Source organism: Platichthys flesus, chromosome 18, assembly GCF_949316205.1.
Source record: "Platichthys flesus chromosome 18, fPlaFle2.1, whole genome shotgun sequence".
NCBI lineage: Eukaryota > Metazoa > Chordata > Actinopteri > Pleuronectiformes > Pleuronectidae > Platichthys > Platichthys flesus.
In genome coordinates this window covers 1,703,834-1,726,115 of record NC_084962.1, presented here as the reverse complement: position 1 = coordinate 1,726,115, position 22,282 = coordinate 1,703,834, and the positions used below count along the sequence as shown (strand labels likewise).

General features: G+C 41.7%; 2 protein-coding genes across 4 annotated transcripts; one reads left to right on the top strand and one right to left on the bottom strand.

The window, feature by feature from the left end:
* Positions 1-2,430: 2,430 nt before the first annotated feature.
* Positions 2,431-12,999, top strand: tube1 (tubulin, epsilon 1). Of its 3 annotated transcripts, XM_062411854.1 has the most exons (13): positions 2,431-2,607; positions 2,753-2,826; positions 4,689-4,741; positions 4,829-4,877; positions 5,416-5,531; positions 6,839-6,960; positions 7,449-7,636; positions 7,717-7,889; positions 8,987-9,127; positions 10,305-10,445; positions 11,387-11,561; positions 12,196-12,356; positions 12,860-12,999. In XM_062411854.1, the coding sequence occupies exons 1-12, from the start codon at positions 2,583-2,585 to the stop codon at positions 12,352-12,354; spliced, it is 1,416 nt and encodes a 471-aa protein (XP_062267838.1). In that variant the 5' UTR covers positions 2,431-2,582; the 3' UTR covers positions 12,355-12,356; positions 12,860-12,999. The 3 variants fall into 3 exon arrangements, with proteins under 3 accessions (XP_062267838.1, XP_062267840.1, XP_062267839.1); XM_062411856.1 differs by lacking the exon at positions 10,305-10,445; XM_062411855.1 differs by lacking the exon at positions 12,860-12,999 and having other exon boundaries at positions 12,196-12,470.
* ccn6 (cellular communication network factor 6) lies at positions 12,898-18,723 on the bottom strand. Its single transcript, XM_062411857.1, has 5 exons — positions 18,676-18,723; positions 15,802-16,081; positions 14,099-14,335; positions 13,282-13,454; positions 12,898-13,179 (listed from the first exon to the last, which is right to left on the bottom strand). Exons 1-5 carry the CDS (start codon positions 18,721-18,723, stop codon positions 12,898-12,900), a joined length of 1,020 nt encoding a protein of 339 aa, XP_062267841.1.
* Between the last annotated feature and the right edge of the window lie 3,559 nt (positions 18,724-22,282).

Sequence of the window (22,282 nt, the reverse complement as noted above, 5' to 3'; positions counted from 1 at the left end):
CCGCCCACCAGGAGGACCCATCACAAGCCACCACTGCGGTCCTGGTCCACCGCCCGTGCCCAATGCCAACGCGACACAGGGTCCGCCACCAGCACCACGATCAGCCCACATGACTCAGAATCCGCCACACTGGATCCAACACCGCGACCCCCGGTGCGCGATCCACAAACCGCAATCCATGGTGCGGCCACAGAGGCCCTGGATCTGCGGGTGATAAAGCAAAGGGATTCCGGGGAAGGGGGATAGGGATGGAGAAGAGGAAGGAGAAGCTGGAAAGAGAAGCTCCGTGTGTCATGTGTCATAAAATAGAACAAGTAACGTTCTGGCGCACTAATTAGCTCTAACTATAAGCTTTATCAAAAAGAAAGGTTTTGAGCCTACTTTTAAACGAACAGATGGTGACTGCCTCCCGAACTGAAAGTGGTAGATTATTCCACAGCCGAGGGGCTTGATGGCTAAAAGCTCTGGCTCCTACTCTACTTTTAGAGAATTTAGGGACGACAAGTAGGCTTGAATTCTGGGAGCGGAGTGCTCTAGTGGGTTTATAAGGTATTAACAGCTCTTTAAGGTATAAAGGCGCTATATTATTAAGGGCCTTGAAGGTGAGGAGGAGAATTTTAAATTCTATTCTAGATTTAACTGGAAGCCAGTGTAGCGATGCTAATATTGGAGAAATGTGCTCTCTTCTCTTTGTTCTCGTCAGGACACGTGCTGCAGCATTTTGGACAAGCTGTAGAGTCTTTAACGACTTCCTGCTGGAGCCTGATAATAATGAATTACAATAGTCCAGTCTCGATGTAACAAAGGCGTGGACTAGTTTTTCTGCATCTTTTTGTGAAAGGACATGTCTAATTTTTGAAATATTACGCAAGTGGAAAAAAGCGGTCCTAGAAATTTGTTTTAAGTGACTATTAAAGGATAAATCAGGATCGAAGATCACTCCCAAGTTCCTGACTGTTTCATTGGAAGCAAGGGCAATGTCGTCTAGCGCAGCTATATCATTAGATAATGCATCTCTAAGGTGTTTGGGGCCAAGTATTATAACCTCTGTTTTGTCTGAGTTTAATAAGAGAAAATTGCGGGTCATCCAGGTTTTTATGTCCTTGAGACATGTTCGAAGTTTAGTTAATTGATTACTTTGTTCAGGTTTTATTGACAAATATAACTGGGTGTCATCCGCATAGCAGTGGAAATTTACCGAGTGTGTCCTGATAATGTTTCCTAGTGGAAGCATATATAATGAGAATAAAATTGGGCCGAGCACAGAGCCCTGTGGAACACCATGATTAATTATGTATGTATATATATATGTATATATATATACATATATATATAAACAATCTTACCACAGGCATCTCACAGGACAAATACTACATATTTCTTACAGCTTCAAACTAATTGGTCAATGTCCCTGATCGTTAAATAATGTAGGCTACAAAATCCCCTGAAACAAGTACTTTTCATACATCTCGTTCTGTGTGGACAGCATCATCCCCACCTAAATTGTCACAATCAAAAGGAGATCATTAACAGGAAGATATGAGTCTTCACCAAAGAGGTCAAACGTGCCATCAAATCTGCCAATAGGAAGAACAAATAAAAAGTGGAGGAAGAAGTCACATAGGGGATCCTCCGCTCAGCTTGGCAGGGCCTGAAGAACATGGCTTCCGTGAATACTGCTGTTGTTGTACAACCTACTGTGGTAGTATCTGGGAAGTGTTTTGTATTTAAATTCCTATGTGCTCTTCTCATTCCTTTTGCCTTTTTGCTCCTTGGCAGATTGCTTTCCCCCTGCATGCCTCATAACCATTGACCACCGGCCTTCTGCTGTTCCAAGCTGCTCACCTTCCCACGCCTTGACTCTCCACCATCTTCTCCCTTTTCCATGCTTTAACAAGCCTGCTCCTGCTCCCACGCCTCAGGATCATCTCCCCCATCCTTCATCCATAATCAATACCCCTTTTCTCAATAAAACCTCTTCAAAACCTTCTACCCCTGTGTCTGTGTCTGTTACAGTGTTCGTAAAAAGGTTAAGCTTTACAGGGTTGAACAGTGCATTACCTATACTAGGATAACATAACACAGGAAATCTGACTTTTACAATAATCAAGAGGGAGCTTGATCATTTTATGCTCTACTGTCCAAAATAAGAAGCTCAGAGAACTAATACTGAACCTTATTTCAGTATCTCAGAGGAACCAATTTGATGGACAATATTAATTTATTTTCCTTTTTATTTGTTATTTTACTTACATACTGTATAAATGATAACAATGAGTGAATATAATTAGGTTCCAGATCCACACTCCATACCAGTTGGTGGCAGTAATGCACCATAACGTTGTTTGTTCACCGCCATAAAACAGCAGAAAGAAAAAAAGATCAAGGCGTTGCCCTGGCAACCTCTCCAATATGCCAGTTTCCAATACACGTCATCAGCAGCCGACCAAACACAGCTGAGGCGCGCGTTTAAAGAAACATTCAAAAGGTTTTGTCAACCTTCGTGACGGGCGGTTCTGGATAAATGTGAACATGAAGTATTGAGGCGTGAAGGTGTGTGGCCGTGTGTGTGCGCTGCTGCCATGACACAGTCAATCGTTGTCCAGGGTGAGTAAGACACTCCGAGCTAGCTCAGCTAGCTGTCAGCTAGCTGCTGTGTGCTGGTCGATGGAGCAAATGCCCTGTTCGTTCGCTTGGTTCACGGCTCATTTGACGAATCCTTTCCCTAACAAGTGACACTCGTGCTCTTCAGTTGGACAGTGCGGGAACCAGGTTGGCTGCAGGTTCTGGGATCTAGCTCTGCGAGAACATGCTCACGTCAACAAGGTTCGTGCAAATACACACAACAGAACTCAGTGACAACTCAGTGAGGGACACAAGACACCACAGACAGCTCACACTGTATCCGTTACTCTGTATTTGAGAAGACGGGTTACACTAGGGCAGGGGTAGGCAACCTTTACTATCGAAAGAGCCAATTTGCCCCTGCTTCCCCCAAATTAAATCTGTCTGGAGCCGCAAAACATATTTGATAACACAGCTTATAAAGTTATATCTATAGTTATACAATATATAAAAAAAACTGTAGTTTGTTGCATTTATTAAATTATAGAACGACAATAAAAAAAACTTGACAATTTATTGCTATTTTTACCTGTTACAACAAAGGAAAACACTAAACTCTTATGAAAAGGAGTACAAAATGCATTGGCATGTGTAGGCCTACTTTGATTGTTTTTGCCCACCATCTGGGAACACACACACTGCTCCACCAGATGGCGCTGTTGTTTAGAAAGCTCAATACATCTGTACTTTGTGGCAAAACTCAAAATGCATTTCCATAGTATATCGTACTGGTCTATATAGGCCTACTGCTTATAATAATCAGCTACCTCTATTTTTGTGACAGTGACATGACGTCATACAAAATTGCCCCACCAGAAATTTCAGGCTAAAATCGCCACTACACACACACACACACACACGCACACGCACACACACACACACACACACACACACACACACACACACACACACACACACACACACACACATACACAAACACACACATCAATCACATGGTTTTATATGTTGGAGGTTCACCAACATGTATGATATAAGTTTTTCTACCTGATTCAATTTTTTGACACAACAGTTCAAAGCAAGAAAATTTACTTTTACATGCAAAAAACACATTTGTGTGAAAAACCTTCCTTTCCACAGCACCAACACCAACTTCTCCTTCATGACAAGGGTTGTTTAAGATTCGCCAGTAAACCGAAAGAAGTACAAGAAGAATGTTTCCAGCATGTTTTCTCTTCAGGGATGTTGTTCCGCTGTTCCATGTGAAATCAGCTTGGTACATTTTGCAGCGTCTCTTAAGACTTTATTGTCAAGTCTACCCGCAGTTTGGCGACTAGTCTCAGCTTTATCGTTAGCTGTGCTTGCAATGACATTTTTCAGTCATTGACTTCAGAGAGAAGATGTTGTTGTCACATGACCCACACAAGAGAAGGAGGGGTGTGTGCGAACAGTGTGTGCCGTACATTCCAACAGACCCAAATGAATGATTACTCAATTAGGTGTCAACTTATCGATTATAATCAATCAAATCGGCTGGTTGTTGCAGTCCTAGTTTTAATCAATAAAAACAACTCTGCACACCTTCACTAATAGCTACAAAGCCTAATTTGGTCTGAATACAGCCCTCTCCGCTCAACTTTCCATTTATAATAAAATGAGGGTCTTCAAATCCTCAGATGTAGGGAGAACAGGGAGACTTCTGAGTTGGTTGGCACAGCCTACAGACCTGTGGGCCTTCTCCTCATACCTGCTGCATCTATGTCTATCGGAGCTCTTTTAGCAAGGCAGTCCATGAGGTAGGATACTGGAAAAAACCTAGCTCCGGAAGTGTCACTCAATCTGGAGCCCATAGGACCTTTTACGGTGCTCGAGAGGAGAATGAGTCGTTTGGGGACATTTTCAGAAAGATGAAGCAAACATAAGAGAGAGAGCGACATTTTTGGGGATCTGCTAAGATCTTTAAAAACCATGAAAGGTTATTTTGCATGATATGGATAGGCCATGGAAGCCTATTTTTTTTTTGTATTATTCTTTATAGACAGAAATGCATCACCCCCAACAATGTCTAAGCACATTCCTAACAACCTTCTCTGTTTCCTATGCAGATGGGAGAGTACGATGAGGCTCTCGGTAGCTTTTTCCGGAATGTGGACTCAAGGTAATCGCAACAGTTACGGTTACATGTGTTAGGGCAGTGTCTGCCAGAGTGGTCTTAACGTAATCCTTTTCTTACTGGCTTTTCCAGAAATAGAGCCTGTGGTGTCGGCGGGAGAATCCAGCATCTTAAGGCTAGAGTAAGTCCTGTCAATTTCAAGATAAACAGCTTGAAAGAACCAGCTCGGGATGGATGGTCAGGCTGTAACAATCCACCAACAACAGCATCAAGATCCATGCAACAATTCAATGATTAACGATTCAATATACGGTAGTTCATATCGCTGTCTTTAATATTTTTTCTCAAGAAGAACACTGTTGGGTTTTATGACTTGTCAAGATCCCGTAGTGGCATAGGTTACAAATAATGATCATCAACAAACTCCTCTGTATTACGTACAGAAGAGTTTGTTAAAGTATTTACTCGTACAAACTGCACTAAAAACATTTGGAATCATTTTGAACTGGAATTTCTTATTTAGATTTGGTAAAGATTTTTTTACCCGAAGTAAAACTGAATAGTCTGTATCCAATTATGCAAGGAACCTCCGTGTAGACTTTTTACAGCTTAACTTCAAAGAGTTTTGGGAGTGGATCATATCCATGGATGATAGTAGTGGATCAAATCAATGTGCTGAGAGACTTGAAATGAATGTGTTGCCATTTTTAACTCCACAGGCGGTGCTGGTGGACATGGAGGAGGGTGTGGTCAATGAGATCCTGCAAGGCCCACTGGGAGAAGTGTTCGACAGCACTCAGCTCCTCACAGACGTGTCAGGTTCAGGCAACAACTGGTGAGAGACAGACGAGCCATGGGATACCACCTCATAAGCTCACATGGCCTGTAGCAAGTGTTCTAAACCAGAGTTTTTAACATAGGTACTTGTCGCAACATGCAATTGCACTACTCATACGACTCGGAGCAAAAAAATGTCCCTTGGTTGAAAGGATTAATTCTGCTTTCTTATACAACCAACACTTTAAATCCTTGAGTACAAAAGCGCAAGAAACATAGATTGCGGTAATGCACCTTGACATTAGGCGCCACATGCCAATAAAACGTACAAGTAAAAAGGAAAAGTTAGTAAAAAGCTGTTGTTATATGTCCCATTTGCCTCTCTAATACAATTTAGGGGAAAGGTCAGTGGTGTCTCTCAACAGGGCTGTTGTGGATATTCCCACTATAATTTCTCCTTGGCCTGACAGCCATGACAACTCGGGTCTGTTTCAGATAAATTCCTTCACACTACTTTCAACTCCTCAAACGTTTTTATCATGAGTGTTCAATGTGTGTGTCAAAACTAGGGTTGCAAAATTCCGGGAATATTCAAAGTTTGAAACTTTCCATGGGAATTAAGGGGAATATACAGGAATATACTGGAATTAACGGGAATAAACGAGATGTTGAGGGTAATTTATACTAACTGTATTTACCTTGTCATATACAGACATAAATATAAACATTTTGTTTTGTCATAGGCTGATTTGAGCCCCGAGGAAACTTTGGGCACTTGACTATGCTTCTGCATCTTTGTGTCATCTTTAGCCTAGGTCTTTGCACAGTATTTGCAAATGTACACAGCCTTTCCTTCTATATTGGCTGGGGTGAAATCTCTCCACACATGAGATAGTGCACGTGGCATTGTTCTGTAGAATAAGATGAGAAAAAAGCTTGTAAAAAACACTAATGCAATGCCAGAGATATAAATTGTTGGCCAAACAATTGGAATCGTCTGTAAAAATGTTTTACAATTGATGGATAAATGAATAGAAATAGGCTAGATGACCCATCCTCAATCAGCATTCTAATATATTTTCCCTATTAATATCATCGAAACTTACCTGTCTAGTACAGCACACTTTAGCAGGCCTCAATAGCGCTGCTCTAGTGTGCAGGATGCTGGGATATATCTGTGCATGTGATGGAAGAATGCACAGTGGAGGGTTGAAAAATAGTGTTTTGAATGATGTTTTTATTGCTAAGTGTTTAATTTGCGTAATTTTATTTTTTTTCCCCAATTAAAAAAATCTCATTGAATTTATACGCAACACTACTCATATTATAAGAACTTGACAGTAACCTACCTACTTGTTTGTTCAGGGCGGTTGGACACATGACATACGGCTCATGCTACAGGGAGCAGATAGTGGATACACTGCGAAAGGCAGCAGAGCACTGTGACTGTCTGCAGTGCTTTTTTCTCATCCACTCTATGGGAGGAGGTAGGGCATGAAAGTGTTTGAGCATATGTATTAATGGTGGATTAAAAAACTGCGTAAAACATTACCTCCATTCATTTATTTTTGCACAGATTACAGTTCAGATACATTTATAACAATCAATTTCAACTATTTTAGTGATGCAAGACATTGTTTCTTAGAGTTCATACTGTTAATCAACTGCTCATGCGTTGAAACAATCATGTTTCTATTTCATGTGACCAAGTTTCTGTACTTAAATCTAAAGAGTCTTGAACAGAAGGAATCAGTTCACCATTGCTTGTACTGATGTGTCCTGCCATCCCACAGCACAGCAATTAGTTCCTCATTGGAACTTCAAATTTGTTATCAAGTTACGACCACAGTCGGAAAACATGTTTTCTTTGATCCTCTACCCTGATTTCATGGTGTTCAGACGTTTTCATGATCAGGTGACTGATTGAGAGAGCTTCCTCCGTTAGTGCAAGTAATTCTTCCTGACTGACTTTGAGGTACTGGTTCGGGCTTGGGGACCAGAGTGCTGAGCCTGCTGGAAGAGGAATTCCCAGAGGTGTGTCGAATTGTTACCTCAGTCTATCCATCTGCTGAGGATGACGTCATCACCTCCCCTTACAACAGTGTCCTGGCCATGAAAGAGCTGACAGAGCACGCTGACTGTGTCATTCCAGTGGAAAACCAGGTTTGTTCATGTGAACATCTCTAGTGTATGTATTTATCTTAACAATCCATAACGTTTGTCCCCCCTCACTTTTCCTCCAGTCATTGGTTGACATTGTGAGTAAGATTAAACACATGTCTGACGGTGGAATACCGGGGCGGGTGATCAAGAGAGACAGCACCATCATCTCTGGAGAGAGCGGCCTCAGCGGAGCAGAGAAGCCCTTCGATGCCATGAATAACATTGTGGCTAACCTGTTGCTCAATATTACCAGGTATAGTATTACTGCGCGCGTGCTGAAATAGAGACAACCCCTGTACACTGAAGGAGTGGAGACTATCACAATATTTACTTACTACTGGACATGCTGAGTTTTTCTCTTTTTTTCATGGTGATGGCAAGTGTAATATATTAAAGCCACTTCTATAAAAAGTAATACTAAACTACTAATATAATAACAATACTGAAACAAAACCAGACATAAAGCGATTCTGTAGTCAGAGCAACTTGTCATTAGATTGTCTTAAGTCTTTGGAACAGTATTTCCCTATAGATGTGGTGTTCAGCTGGGTTAAAAACATGTATAAGTGTGTTTTTTTGTCAATAAGTCACGTTTTGTCTTTATTTGTCTCTAATCTTATCAAGGGTATGTGGCCATTAGTAGCACAGTGTGGCAACAGTGCATCCCTGTTTCGTTTTGTTTGCACATTGCACAACTACAATCCTACTAATGGTTTCACACTATTCCACTGACTGATAATGCAACACATCAATGTTCAAAATCAGATAAGAAGAAAGGCTGCTAATTTTAATAAAGATTTGAAATTTGTCCATCTAGTGAGAACACCTCAATGCTACTCATAATGCATTCTGGTGATAAACATTGAGTGCAAACAGAAACATTGAGTATTTATTTCACTTAAACATTTGATCGTCACACAGAATTGAAAATGTCCTGATAAAGTTACAGTATATACCAATTCAATTTTCCGTCTGTGCAAACATTTCTAAGTTGTCTAGTGGCAGAAACTTGGACTATGGGCAGAGAAGGTCTCTGGTTCGTCTCCGGTTCGACTCCACGGAGAGACAACAAAAGACGAACCTGGATTGATCTGTCCAAAAATCCAAGAGTCTCCCTACCCTGTCTAGTGCCCCTGAGCAAGGCACCTTACTCCCCCATAATCTGCTCCCCGAGCGCCGTACATGGTCGCTCACTGCTCTGTGTGTCCTGCACCAGATCGGTAAAAAGCAGAGATTAAATTTCCCTACCTGCATGAGTGTGCCTTTGCATGTCTGTGCATGTGTTTGGGACGAATAAATGGATAAATGGATCTTAATGAAGTGTCCTGTGTTATTTATCTTGGGTTTCAGCTCAGCCCGTTTTGAGGGTTCTCTCAACATGGACCTGAACGAGATAGCCATGAACCTGGTGCCTTTCCCTCGTTTACACTACCTGGTGCCGAGCCTCACCCCTCTGTACACGCTGGCTGACGTCAGTATCCCCACCAGAAGGTTGGCTGCCATGGCTGCTATCTTTACCTGATGACCTCCTACGTGATGATACGGCAGGACACGATAACGATATTATTCTGAGATCAATATATATTGTGATTGAGCAAATACGGTCAAGTCAGTAATTCTATTTCGCATCAGGCTCTGAGCTTGAGCACATTCAGTTTGAAATAAGAGTCTCAGCTTTAATTTGAGCAGGTTTTCATCAACATAGGGAGAACTGTGTGAGAAATAGAACCCACATGTTAGGCGGCAAAATGTATTCGGACTCCTTGGTACCAAATAAAGTATTGGTGGATGTTGTTGCATCTGCAACTGTGGCTGAGGGGTGGAGCGGTCTTCCTCCAACCAGAAGGTCGGCAGTTCGATCCCAGTCTTCCCCATCTGCAGGCCAAAGTGTCCTTGTGCAAGATGCTGAACCCTGAATTGCCCCTCATAGATATTGCCTCTGTTGCTAATAGATGCACAGTATGAATGCGTGTGAATGGGTGAATGGCAAACTCCCCTGTAAATCGCTTTCAGTTATCATCAAGACCAGAAAACCACTATATCAATACAAACCATTTATCATCTTTTTCCTTTGAAAAACATGGATGTGAATTTTTCTTCTGATCAGAATCATAATCTTACCGAGAAGCAAAATATTCTCAGAGCCTGGCTTTCACATTATCTGGTCAAGACTGCTGCCACTTCAAGTTCAGAGCAACAGGCTTGTGATAGGGAAAAACACCATCCGACCCACCACCCAACCCACCACCTCATACACAACTGCCATGAAAGTGGCCTTGTCTGAGCCATTGAGAGCGGCTCATTGGTCAGACAGAGTGGCGGCTGCACTGAATAACCCCTAGAGCTGAATATATGTGACTGTATGAATGCGGAGCAGAGCTGGGTGTTTCTTAAAAATATCTTGCCTTCTCAGCAGAACTTCCCTGTATAAATACACGTTCAAAAATGTTTGTCTCTCAAACATTGCCCCATTGGTCCTCAGTCGAACTCAATTGTAACTGCAGTGTCTGCAATGTATTTTTATTAAGTTAAGCCAGGAAATAGAGACTGAAAACCAAGGCTGTTATTGACCAGTCTGAATATAATATCTGAAATGAATTTACGACACAGATTTATTTATTCTCATGACGTGAAAATTTATTTTCTGTGCTTACACCCCTAACTCTAGACTGGATCAAATGTTTAGCGACGCCTTCAGTAAAGACCACCAGCTATTCCGATGTGATCCGAAGCACAGCCTGTACCTGGCCTGCGCCCTCATGGTCAGGGGGAACGTGCAGGTGTCGGACCTCCGCAGAAACATTGAGAGGTCAGAGTGCTGTAATACAAATCAGTCCCACCAAAACAGGCGGCGAGCCAATGCACCCTGATAGGCCCAAAGACCTTCACGACACTCTCAAATAGTAGGCCCATTCAGCAGCGACAGCACTGAATCATGACTAGTCCATTCAGTAGCCTCCCCTCTTCGGCTCTCCCTTCACTGACCTCCCTGTACACCTTGTTTTCATACAGCATGTTGTCAAGAGAAACGGGTGAGAGCATAAATTTAAATGTAACCATGGTGTAAAAGAGGAGGAAACGGACGAAGAAGGAGGAATAAGACTCCAGGGCACATTTAACATTTAGTCACTGGACATTTGTTGTAGCATTTTGTGATTTTAGGTCCTTTACATGGGTCCACTTTCATGGAACGAAAAATAGTTCAAAAGTTGGTGTTGTGTTTTTATTACTCAAAAAAAATTACACTCCACAGAATGTTGTACACTGTTTCATTCATTCTATCAAGCAAAACTCCTAAACATTGTTGGTTCCAGTTGCTCAAACGTGAAGTTGCTTCTTAGTCACGTCCACAGATACCGCGTATGTTTAGGGAACATTGGTAAATGTACTCATGGTCTACATGTGAGATGTTCAGGGGATATCTCTAAACGGAAGCATCTACAGTTAGCTAGCATGCAATGCATTTAGGTAATATTGTCAAATATAAATGTGGGAACCTCAGGAAAATGTAGCTTCACATGATTGCATGCACATTAACTAATACGTTTCTACGTATCTCTTCTTTTAAAATTAATGCAATTTCAACAAAAGTGCTGTAAAGCTGATTCATATGTATCTGCAATTATTGATTCCTCCATCAAATGAAATGTAAAATGTAACTGCTTCAGGAAATTGTTAACCCTAAATTATTATTATTAGAATTTATTTATTTTATATATATATATTTTTTTTTTATTGTCCCCGTCCTAGATTGAGGCCATCGCTCCCCTTTGTCTCATGGAACCAAGAAGGCTGGAAGACAGGCCTGTGTTCAGTGCCTCCTGTGGGTCACTCTCACGCCCTGTTAGCCTTGGCCAACAACACATGTGTGAAGTCTAGATTCATGGAGCTGAGAGAGAGTTTTACCAAGCTCTACAGGAAGAAGGTGCATTTAAAGACATTGCATATTTGAGACCATGATCTATGATGGTTTTTATGTACTAGGGCTGCAAACTAACAATTATTGTATTATTTATTTAATTACCAGTCATCAATTATAGTTAAAAAGCTGTTGTTCTCAAATTGATTAAGTAGGGTATATATTCAATTTCAAAAATATTTAACAGAGACATTTGACTGCATTGGAGAAAGCCGTGTCCAGAACGTTGTTTTTTGGGTTGTCCCTTCATATTTACACACGTCTGTTCCACTCTTTGAAAGAAATATCTCTGCAACACTTGTGGGAATTTTTTCACATTTGCCACAGACATTCACTTGGTCTCCAAGATGAGCTGATCAGATTAGGTTGCCAAGGTCACTCTGACATTAAAAGACTTTTGGTCATAATTCTTACAAATTTTCAGGCAAAGTTGTCATGTAGGAGAAAGTGCTTTTGACAATGCTATTATATAATCAAAATGATCTGCAAATCAGTTTTCTGGCCATTATATATATCACCAAAAGTCAGGAACAGAAGGGAATGTTGTGATGATATATGCCATAACCTAACCAAGAAAACTCGAGGCAGTAATTTCAGTTTTAACCACTCTTGTTTTTTTTTTTTTTTTTTTTTTTTGAAGGCTCACTTACATCACTACCTGAATGTAGAGGGGATGGAGCAGAGAAGCTTCTCAGAGGCCCTCAACTCTCTCAGCTCCTTGATTGAAGAGTACGATCATCTTGATGCCACCAAGGGGAAACTCATGCGTGACGCAGCCAGGCTCAGCATTGCCAGATGAAGGTCCACTCCGTTGCTAACCAATTTAACTGTTTGTTTGTTTTTGGCTTTGTTTATCTGTTTGTGTTTTTGTTTCAAAAATGATTTCACATGAACAAATCGTTTATATACACCTTTATAAGTTAGAAATCAAAATTGTCAAACTCATGACCAGATTAAAAAATAAACAGTCACATTAGTAAGAGTTAAACTCTGATTAACCATTGTGGTCTCCCTGACCATTGTATAATGAGGTACTATTATCAGTCAAATCTGCTGTTACAGCTACTCCACTTGCCATAGCCCATGTCGTTATTGCACGTACTTGTCCTGAAGACATGGTTTAGAAAAATGTTTTATCATAGCCAACAGCATTTTCAAGATTTTCCATGCATTTCATTATCCCAGCCATCCTTCATTATGAAATGAGGTTTTGTAGTTTATGTTTTTGTCTTTGGTCTCTGGTCCATCACCACTGCTGAGGACAACTTAATAACCAAAGAATGAAATATGTTTCTGTCCTTCAGATCACCACAGCAGGGCTCAGAGCCTGTGTCTGGCTCCACTAGAGTAACCGAAGCTCAGAAAACATGTCATCTGGATTGTTGCACTTCCTCTGGCACACGCAGGATGTTATCCACTGCATCTTCCACTGTGTGTTGGAGCCTCCTTTGCAAGTGAAGTTGACTTTGATCATTAGGGACTTGTTTGGTACACAGCAGCGTTTGTCTGTACAGACGCCGCAGTATGTGGGCTTAAACTTTTTGGTACTAGTACAGCCAGAGAGTTTCAGCTTCTCCTCTTTCTTTGCCTGGAATTTCGGCCGGCATGTCTTTCCCTTTGGCATCTAAAGTTGAAAACAGTGGTTAGTACTTTTTTATAATATATAATTTTGTATACATAGTTTATACAAAATAATAAAAATATTTGAAAAGAATTTGGTTTTAACCTTAATGCTCCGAATAATACTCCTGTCACATGGTCGCAGCAGGCACAGGCGACGATCCTTCCTCATCTCACATTTGCTGTTGTCGTTGTTCACGCGGACAGAGATTCCCAGGCCACAGGTCTTGGAGCAGGGACTCCAGGGGGTGGTCTGGACCAGGCAGTTCCTCTTCCAGGCTAAAGGAGGATCCCTGTAAGCTTTCAGTATTACAATTAAAGGGCATTGTGTCAACAACACCCTACACAAACATTTAACCTTTTTATTACCATACCGCCATGCAAAGCACAGGTCAGGACCACCAAACATCAAATATCTGTTGTGAGCCACCAGAGGAGTCAATATACGCGACTAAACCTACAACTGTTTTCCTCTGAGCTGCAGGTTTAACAGTGAAAGCTCATATTGCAGCACACAATTCTTTGTTAACCTCAAAGAAGCCACAAAGCCAAAATTACTTTTTCAAATACTTTCCCACCTAGTCTGGATGTCAGCTCTTGTATTTTAAGTCATATTGACATGCTTTGTTTTCTCAAAGTGACATATTAATGTTTCCTACTATCAGAATTACATGTTAATTAAAGAAAATAAAAAACATTGTGCATCAGAGTCAGATATTTACTCTTAATAAGTAAGTCTTTCCTTTCTGCTCTTTATAGCAGGAACCATCCATCTTCCTGTTTTTGACAAGCGGTCTAACTACAATCCTTATTCTGTAATAATCAAATGCCCTTTCTCCCCTTCCCATCAAGTCAACTCTAACAGCAATTAGCATTCCATACCAGCTATCTTCCTCGACGTGGTTTACTGTGTAAACACTTACCTGACATGTAGCTAGTGTCCTGCTGGTGCTTCTTTGGGCTCTGACCACCGCGGAGGCCAGCTGGCAGGCTGCCCGTCAGTGGGGCGGGGCCTAAGAGACCAGCAGGCTTCTGGATGAAAGCAGGGGTGCAGCCAATGGCTCCAGCAATACATGTGCACTTATAGAGGGGGCTGGTCTGGAAAGCTTCTCCGTTTTCATAGTGGGCCCCATTTAGGTCACAGCCCACGGCCATCATGTCTGAAAGAATGAGGGAATCTCAGGGATCTGCTGAAGCACCAGAGGCAACTGAATCTTAAAAGCTGAGCAAAAAATAAGCTTTTTTTTGTGATTGTCCATAAACTGCAGCATACTTTTCCCAGACATGGAAAAATGTTTGTTGCATACGGTTACATTTGCACAAAACGACATTCAACAGTTTAGCCCCAACAGTCCCCAAATGAAATCACCAAATCTCTCACACTTATAATCTACGAAAATGTCAAAAGTTAAATCTCCCAATTTTTAAAGTTAAAAAAAAGTCTTGATCAGCCCTCTTTGACCTACATCAAAATGGAATGGGTTCTTTCTTGGCCCATGCCCTTACACCAATTGCGGTGAAAATCAATTCGTTGATTTTAGCTAAATCCTGCTGACAAACCTACTAACGGACAAGGGGTGAAAGCATAACCTCCTTGACGGAGGTAATTAAATCAACCTTTATTCTACTCTATATTCTCTTTTCACATTTACTTTAGATAGGTGACTTTTTTGTAGTGCTATTACTATTCTTTCACTACCTGTAGTTACAAACAAAACCTGGAACGCAATAGACTTGAAATGCAATGTAGGGATAATGTGATTCAGAAATTAATATAAATAGCTCTTCTGCTACTTGTCAGGACAGAAGTATCTTGACACCTCTGAATTTTCAAATATCATTTCAAATTTTGCACATTGCAGTTGAAACAGGTCTATCAGAACCTTAAATTACCCTGATGGTTGTGTCAGCAGTGTGTGAGTGAAAATTCCCTGTGTAAAGAAGGACTGTGTGAATGTGTAAGTGAATGGGGAGTACGGCTCGTAGTGTCTACTGCATTGGGTCCTCAATAAGAATTTTAAAAAGCACAACACAAGTGCAGTCCATTTACAAAGCAGAAATGGATACGAAGACATTCTAAGATTTTACCTTGTTTCTTCTAATAAAGTTGCTCAGGGAATTCACATGCAGCAATAGCCTCTTAATTTTTTCAGATTTGATGTGCACATCCAACACTGAACTGATTAAATTATTTGATATACTCTTCAAAATGAAGAATTATATCAGGGTTTTTTGTCATATAATAAGATATGGTAAATAGTCTGTATTGATGACCTCTCAAAGTGCTTTACAGATAAAATGTTTGGAACCCAGAACATGCTGTACTCTGCAGGCACTCGCAAAAATTTCTTCACAGCTTAGGGTCATTCCTTGAGGCTTAATGAACATGCAGATGGTTTGTAAAGTGAATTCCAATGTTCTACATTGATATTCAACTCCGTTTCAGTTTCTCACTGTTGCAAAACACCCAAAACAAGTAAGTCCCTCAGGCATGTTTCAAACAGGGCAGCCTTCAATCTAAACACCTGCTAACATCATAGATTTAGTTTGAAACACTAAACGTGTAGCTGCCCTGTTACTTTTCACCCTTTCATGACTAATTCAAGAAAAGATGAGAGCCACTCACATGCGCACACTCCAACCTCAAACTTAGGCTGGTCTGCTGAGAAGTCGCAGTACATGCCCTTGTGCGGGTCACATATGTCCCTCTCATTGCAGGGTTCCCCAATCTGCCTGGCACAGCTCTTGCAGCAGCCACAACCATCCAGGACGGCGCTCACCCCCGGGGCACAGTGAGGTCTCTCCCGACACTCGCAGGGCCACTGGCAGAACTGGCGCCTTTCGGCCACAGACTGTCCACCTCGAGGAGCAGGCAGCTGGCCATTGTTCTGTGCCCTGCTGAGGCACTGCACAAGGAAAGAGATGCAGTCAGTTTAGTTCAAAGTGCATTTTGCAAATAAGTCCTGATTCTGGATTTTATAGTAATAAGATGTCACAGTTGAAAACACATTTTTCACACATAACACAAACAGACTCCTAACCCTGTCAGAACATCACACCAGTTCAGCTCCACTGCTTATATTGTAATGAGGTGGTGGACTGGTGGCAGAAACTTGGACTATGGCCAGAAAAGGTCTCTGGTTCGACTCCACGGAGAAACAACAAAAAGACGAACCTGGATTGATCTGTCCAAAAATCCAAGAGGATTCTCCCTACCCTGTCTAGTGCCCCTGAGCAAGGCACCTTACTCCCCCAACATCTGCTCCCCGGGCGCTGTACATGGCTGCTCACTGCTCTGTGTGTCCTGCACCAGATGGGTCAAAAGCAGAGGTTAAATTTCCCTACCTGCATGCGTGTGCCTGTGCATGTGTTTGGGACTAATAAATGCATCTTAATCTTAATAGTAGTTTTAATGAATCAGTATGTGTTTATACATATATATTCAAATTGATAGGTCATGAATTCATTTTGTTCATCGATATTGTTGGTTCATAACTTCATTAATAGTAAAATGCAGATTACATTTTTTATATTATATTTTTGGGGCTTTTTATTGCCTTTAATGGATAGGATGGAAAATAAGCCGTGAAGGGGGGACAGAGCGAGAGGGAGGGAGGACATGCATATATGGCCACGGGTTGGAATCGAACCAGGACTTCTACGGTTTGGGGCTCATTGGGGCTGCAGCTCTACCAGGTGACCTAGTAACACCCAATTTTTTATCAGAACATTAGGTCGATTCGTGAACAAAAAAAATATGAATTAAGTCTGTGATGGTACCAGTTTTAGTGGTAAGAGCATGGCACGTATGAGGCATTATGTTTGAATTTCAAAAAAACTTAAATCTGCTATTTGTACGATTTCTCTGTCTGAACGTGATTTGTAACCAAGAGCGGGTAGTGGTAAACTGCACATATCGTTGAATACAAGACAAAATGTACTTCACGCTCTGAACAGTGCCACGTCTCCAGACTGGATGCTGTGGGGTTACAGTTAGCTTGCTAATTACAGTTGAAGCTAAGAAGTGAGCAAAACAAGAGCTCAAATTAGAATTGCTTTCCACAACTGGAAACAGCTCTTGCTGAAGAGATTAATTAGACTGGTAAGTAAACATGTTCTTCAGTCCATATGATACTAGATACCGCAACATACCAAACGATTGCTGCTATGTGAATGGATTGTATTATCCAGCACTTTCCCATAGTAAGCATAGTATGATTGTGTGTTAGTGGGTGAATGTAATTATAGTTTAAAATGCCTTGAGTGGATTAGAACAACAGAAACAAATTCCAATCTTATTTGAAACAAACTTGAAGTGTCTCATTTGGAGCCAAGGTCTGTGATCCTGAGGCAGATTTGCCATATTGAGGTCCAACCAATACACCCAATCACGAGCCAACCTCAGCTGCCAATCAACTCGTTTTTATAGCAGGAAATTACTAAGAAAGAACATTTAATAGAAACCATCTTAAGGAAAAATGTATCCATGATATTTTGTTTGATCTTATCCCAATTGTTGATTTGGAGGAGGCGGATTTATATGTCTGGTTTTCCCTTTGTTGGCAGAATCCCACTAACATCTGGATTTTGTCTGCAATGGGTATTCAGCAGTAACAGGCTTTTGATCAACTCTGGCTCTGATCGGCAGTGATGGAGACACATCACAGGCTGAACTTGCTATTCAAGACAAGACGGAGAGGTGAGAGAGCTTCTCAGTTTTCAGAGATCATTTGCAATCTTAAATGTGGCGCATCGGGGGAAATAAACACAATAACTCCTCTACTGGCATCAGAAAGGAGTCAATGCCATCTGTTAGCCAGTTTATCTGCGATTAGAAAATCACATGTACCTGCTAATTATGATGTAAAAGACGCATAAGCTCAAATCTAAACGTCCTTTCACTACTTCCTAAGTTAATGTTTAGTTAAACTGTTGAGTTTATATTTCAAGTATTCTATTATTCTTCCTAGATATACATGTATAAATCAAAGGGCTGAATCTTTTAGGATGGCTATAGATTCAGCATTGGGAAGTTAAAACAGCTGTGGTGGCCTCCCCAGCAGCTGTTAACAAATTTAAGAGCTGTAATAGTTTTGGTTTGCTTAGTTTTTGCAGTTCTTGTGTGGTGCCACTTTTACTTCAGTTTTCCTGGCTGCTAAGTGCTCGCAAGGGTCACTGGGGGTTATGCCAAAAATCTGAAGCCTGTCTGCCAGATTCACTGAATGAGCTCATTTCGTGGTGTGAAAATGGGTCCACCGGAGCTTTGAGTATGAAGACCTCCGACCTAGTTTCTCTTGTACCAGCAATAAGATGAAATAACAAGAGTGAGAACCACTCAGTGCATCCCAAGAGTTTATGAATAAAAAAGTATTTTTAAAATTAATTATAAACTTACTCATTATTGAGAAAGAATGGGAGCTATTTACTGTTTCCATGTGTTGTCCTATCAGAAACCCCAGTCTGTCTGTAGTATTAGAATAAAAAAATATATCCTTCCTACCTGTTGAGCAAGGAAGAGCAGCAGGGAACGGCAGAGAAGCGATAGCATCTTTCAAGGAAGAAGGTCTGTGTGAGCTCCTGGAGAGTGCAGGGGAACGAGGGAGCAGGAAGGTGGGATTGAGGGAGAGGGAGAGAGGAATGGGGGGAGATTGGCAGCGCTGACCTGTCAGAGAAGGGGACAAAGCACCCCTCTGTCTCCTCTCCAAACACACCTTTCCGTCCCTTACTGATCCAGTGGGGAAATATTTGTCTTCATAACTGCGGGGCCATTCTGTGGCCTTCAAGTCCTGCCCATTTGTTTAACCTCAGTCTGCGGACCCGCTCACATTTACCTGGGTGCTACTAACTAACTAACGTGAATCTGTAACCGATGTGTGACATGCTGTTATATACCTCTCAACGAGGTACATTTCAACCAATACTGTCTAGTTTCTTTCTTTAATGGACAAAAAACCCAATTCATGAGTTGAGGTGCAGGCAGTGAATGGAGTCACTGTATGTTGTTTGTTTAATGTGGTGCCAAAGCTGTATGCGCCCACTTAATGTGGACTGATGTTTTTGAGTCCACATTCCATGATTATTTACTCAGAGTAAAGAGCTCCCTCTCAGAGGCAGCCCTTCTCGTCCGTCCACGCAAAGCCAACGCCTCTTTGAGAATTCAAGTTGAACGACCAAAAGAAAAACTGCTTATTTGTACGGTAATGTTCTTAACTAACAATGACAGCCTGCACCCAGTGTGTCTGTCATACACTGTCCACATGAGCCATGCGGAGTTCCAGGGCTGTGTATTGTGTGCAATCACCAGTCACCATTCAGATTTGTCCACTAAGAGCTGATTTAAGAAGCTTTGCTCATTAATTGTAACAATACTTAAACAGGTTTGTCTTTTAAACAACAGTCTTTCTTATAGCACAAATATTTAAAACTCTAAAAAATATAATTAATGTCCACTGAGAGATACAAAACATCACCCATGTAGACATTTACTGGCTACTTTGTTATTTGTGCTTGAGTTTAACTCTGGACTTTTGCTGTAATCAATTGAAACATGTCACAGTGGGGTCCTGTCTGAAGGCATTGCCCTGCCAATGCGTACAAGGGTTTATCATGGTAGAAACCTGAAGATACATGCTCAACTAATTGTGTTTCTCTAGGGCAAAATTTTGAAATGAAGAAGTTGAATTTCCCAAATCCCCTGCTTCTTGTACTCCAATTTTTCATGTGACCAGTTACGTACACCGGGGCCAGTGTAAACAGGAAGTAGATTGTCTAGTCTGCAGTTGTGTGCTTAGTAACAGGAAATACTACTGACGGGGAACGGCCAGGAGCAGTTTTCGCACGTGACTGTCAGAGAATGTGCACAAGTGAGTCCAGACTTTCCGAAGAGTTTGTTTTTTTCACATTTAAACAAAGCAGCAAGAGATTCTGAGCTCCTGATTTCTTCTTCTTCACATCGGTTCCGTCAAAAGTCAAAATAAACAAGCAGATTGAACTTATAGTTCACAACATCATCATGAGAACTAAATACAAATATAAAAGTAAGTTCAATCCCCCAGAAAAGTCAATACCCCATAAGGACAACATTTTCTTCTTCACTTGGTCAAGGTTTTTTAGGTTATTTGATCATTACACCCCTTTGTTTGTTGTTTTAAATAAAATCGAATATTCTGTTCTGTGAGTAACTGATACTTAAATGTTCCCTCTGTATGTCTTTCTGTTTTTGACAGATAACTTAACTTAGAGAACAGCCTACACCATACAGTCTGTTCTTATCTTCAATTATGAATAAGAAAAACACTGAGTGTAAGTGGAGTGAAGTTTTTTTCACACTGCAGTTCTCCTTTCCTAACACCTTACGGCTTTTCCTTGATCTTGTGACGTTTTCCATTGGGGTCAAGGGAAAAGTGCTGAGGAAAGGAGATTATTTTAACTTCCTGAATACAGCCATGGATCCTTAGATGGTTGCTTAACCTCAGTTTAGTTGAAGGATCCACAATTTATAGTATTGTAAACATTTGCAATTCTGTTTTGTTTACGTGAATGAAGGATTGATATGGCTAAATAAAGATTTGAAATTAACCAAGGCTTAACCATGTGTCCCAGCCTTTACTGTTCTATTCCTAAAACAAAAACACACACACAAACATACACACACGCGCGCACAGCTGTCAAGAGCATTTTGGATGGTCTTGCCCAAGAATACTTAAACATAAAATGGAGGAGCCGGGGATTAAACTACCGACCCTCTGGATTGTTGACGACCTGCACTACCTGAAAGACAGCCTTGGAAACAAATTAAATAACCATTTTATGCTTGTTGCAATAAATAATACAAAGAAGAAAACATTTAAGGAGGAACAAAAATATATTTGCATTAACTGAACACTATAGATGTATAGATTTAGCAGAGGAAAGCGCCTGATGTTGGCTACATGTTAAACAGTTAATTGAAGCATAGAAGGAGGAAGAAGTGATATCTGATGATAGAGGGGGCAAAGGTGATTCAGCAACACAATCCAGACCTGTATATCAATCAATCAATCAATCAAATTTGATTTGTATAGCCCATCTTCACAAATCACAATTTGTCTCATTGGTCTCTTACAGGGTAAAAAGAACGTAGAAACCAACCCAGCGCACCCCAGACCTGCCAGCTGTCCCCAAGAACGCCGTCACGCCCCCCTGCGCCGCCACGCCCCCCTGCCCTTCAGTGCGGCAGGATGATGTGCGCCTCACGATGATGTACGGTGATGATGTGCGCCCCACGATGATCTGCGGTGATGTTGTGCGCCACAGGATGAAGTGCGCCGCACCATGATGTGCGCAGCACGATGATGTGCGCTGCAGAATGATGTGCCCCGCAGGATGATGTGTGCTACGCGATGATGTGCAGTGAAGATGATGTGCAGTGATGATGATATGTGCTGCAGGATGATGTGCACCGACTCAGGATGATGTGCGCTGCACGATGATGTGCTGTGATGATGATATGCGCGGCAGGATGATGTGCACCTCAGGATGATGTGCGATGCAGGATGATCTGCGCCACAGGACGATGTGCACCACAGGAAGATGTGCGCCACAGGACGATGTGCAGGATGATGTGCGCCACAAGAAGATGTGTGCCGATGTGCTCCGCAGGATGATGTGCGCAGCAGGATGATGTGCGGCAGTATGATGTGCGCTGCAGGATGATGTGCACCGCACGATGATGTACGGTGATGATGTGCGCTGCACGATGATGTAAGGTGATGATGTGCAAGGCAGGATGATGTCTGCCGCAAGATGATGCGCGGTGATGATTTGCGCCACAGGATGAAATGCGCTGCACGATGATGTGCGGTGAAGATAATGTGCGGTGATGATGATATGTGCTGCAGGATGATGTGCACCGACGCAGGATGATGTGTGCTGCACAATGATGTGCGCTGCAGGATGATGTGCGGTGATGATGATATGCGCCGCAGGATGATGTGCACCTAAGGATGATGTGTGCTGCAGGACAATGTGCGCCACAGGACAATGAGCGCCAGGACGATGTGTGCTGATTAGCACAGCAGGATGATGTGGCCACAGGATGATGTGTGCCGCAGGATGATGTGCACCTC

Coding starts and splice junctions, on each gene's coding strand:
- tube1 (XM_062411854.1), top strand. CDS start 2,583: ATGACACAGTCAATCGTTGTCCAGG. Junction 2,608..2,752: donor ACAGTCAATCGTTGTCCAGG/GTGAGTAAGACA, acceptor CGTGCTCTTCAG/TTGGACAGTGCGGGAACCAG. Junction 6,961..7,448: donor CATCCACTCTATGGGAGGAG/GTAGGGCATGAA, acceptor ACTGACTTTGAG/GTACTGGTTCGGGCTTGGGG.
- ccn6 (XM_062411857.1), bottom strand. CDS start 18,723: ATGCTATCGCTTCTCTGCCGTTCCCTGCTGCTCTTCCTTGCTCAACAG. Junction 13,455..14,098: donor GGACACTAGCTACATGTCAG/GTAAGTGTTTAC, acceptor ATCCTCCTTTAG/CCTGGAAGAGGAACTGCCTG. Junction 13,180..13,281: donor GTATTATTCGGAGCATTAAG/GTTAAAACCAAA, acceptor TTTCAACTTTAG/ATGCCAAAGGGAAAGACATG.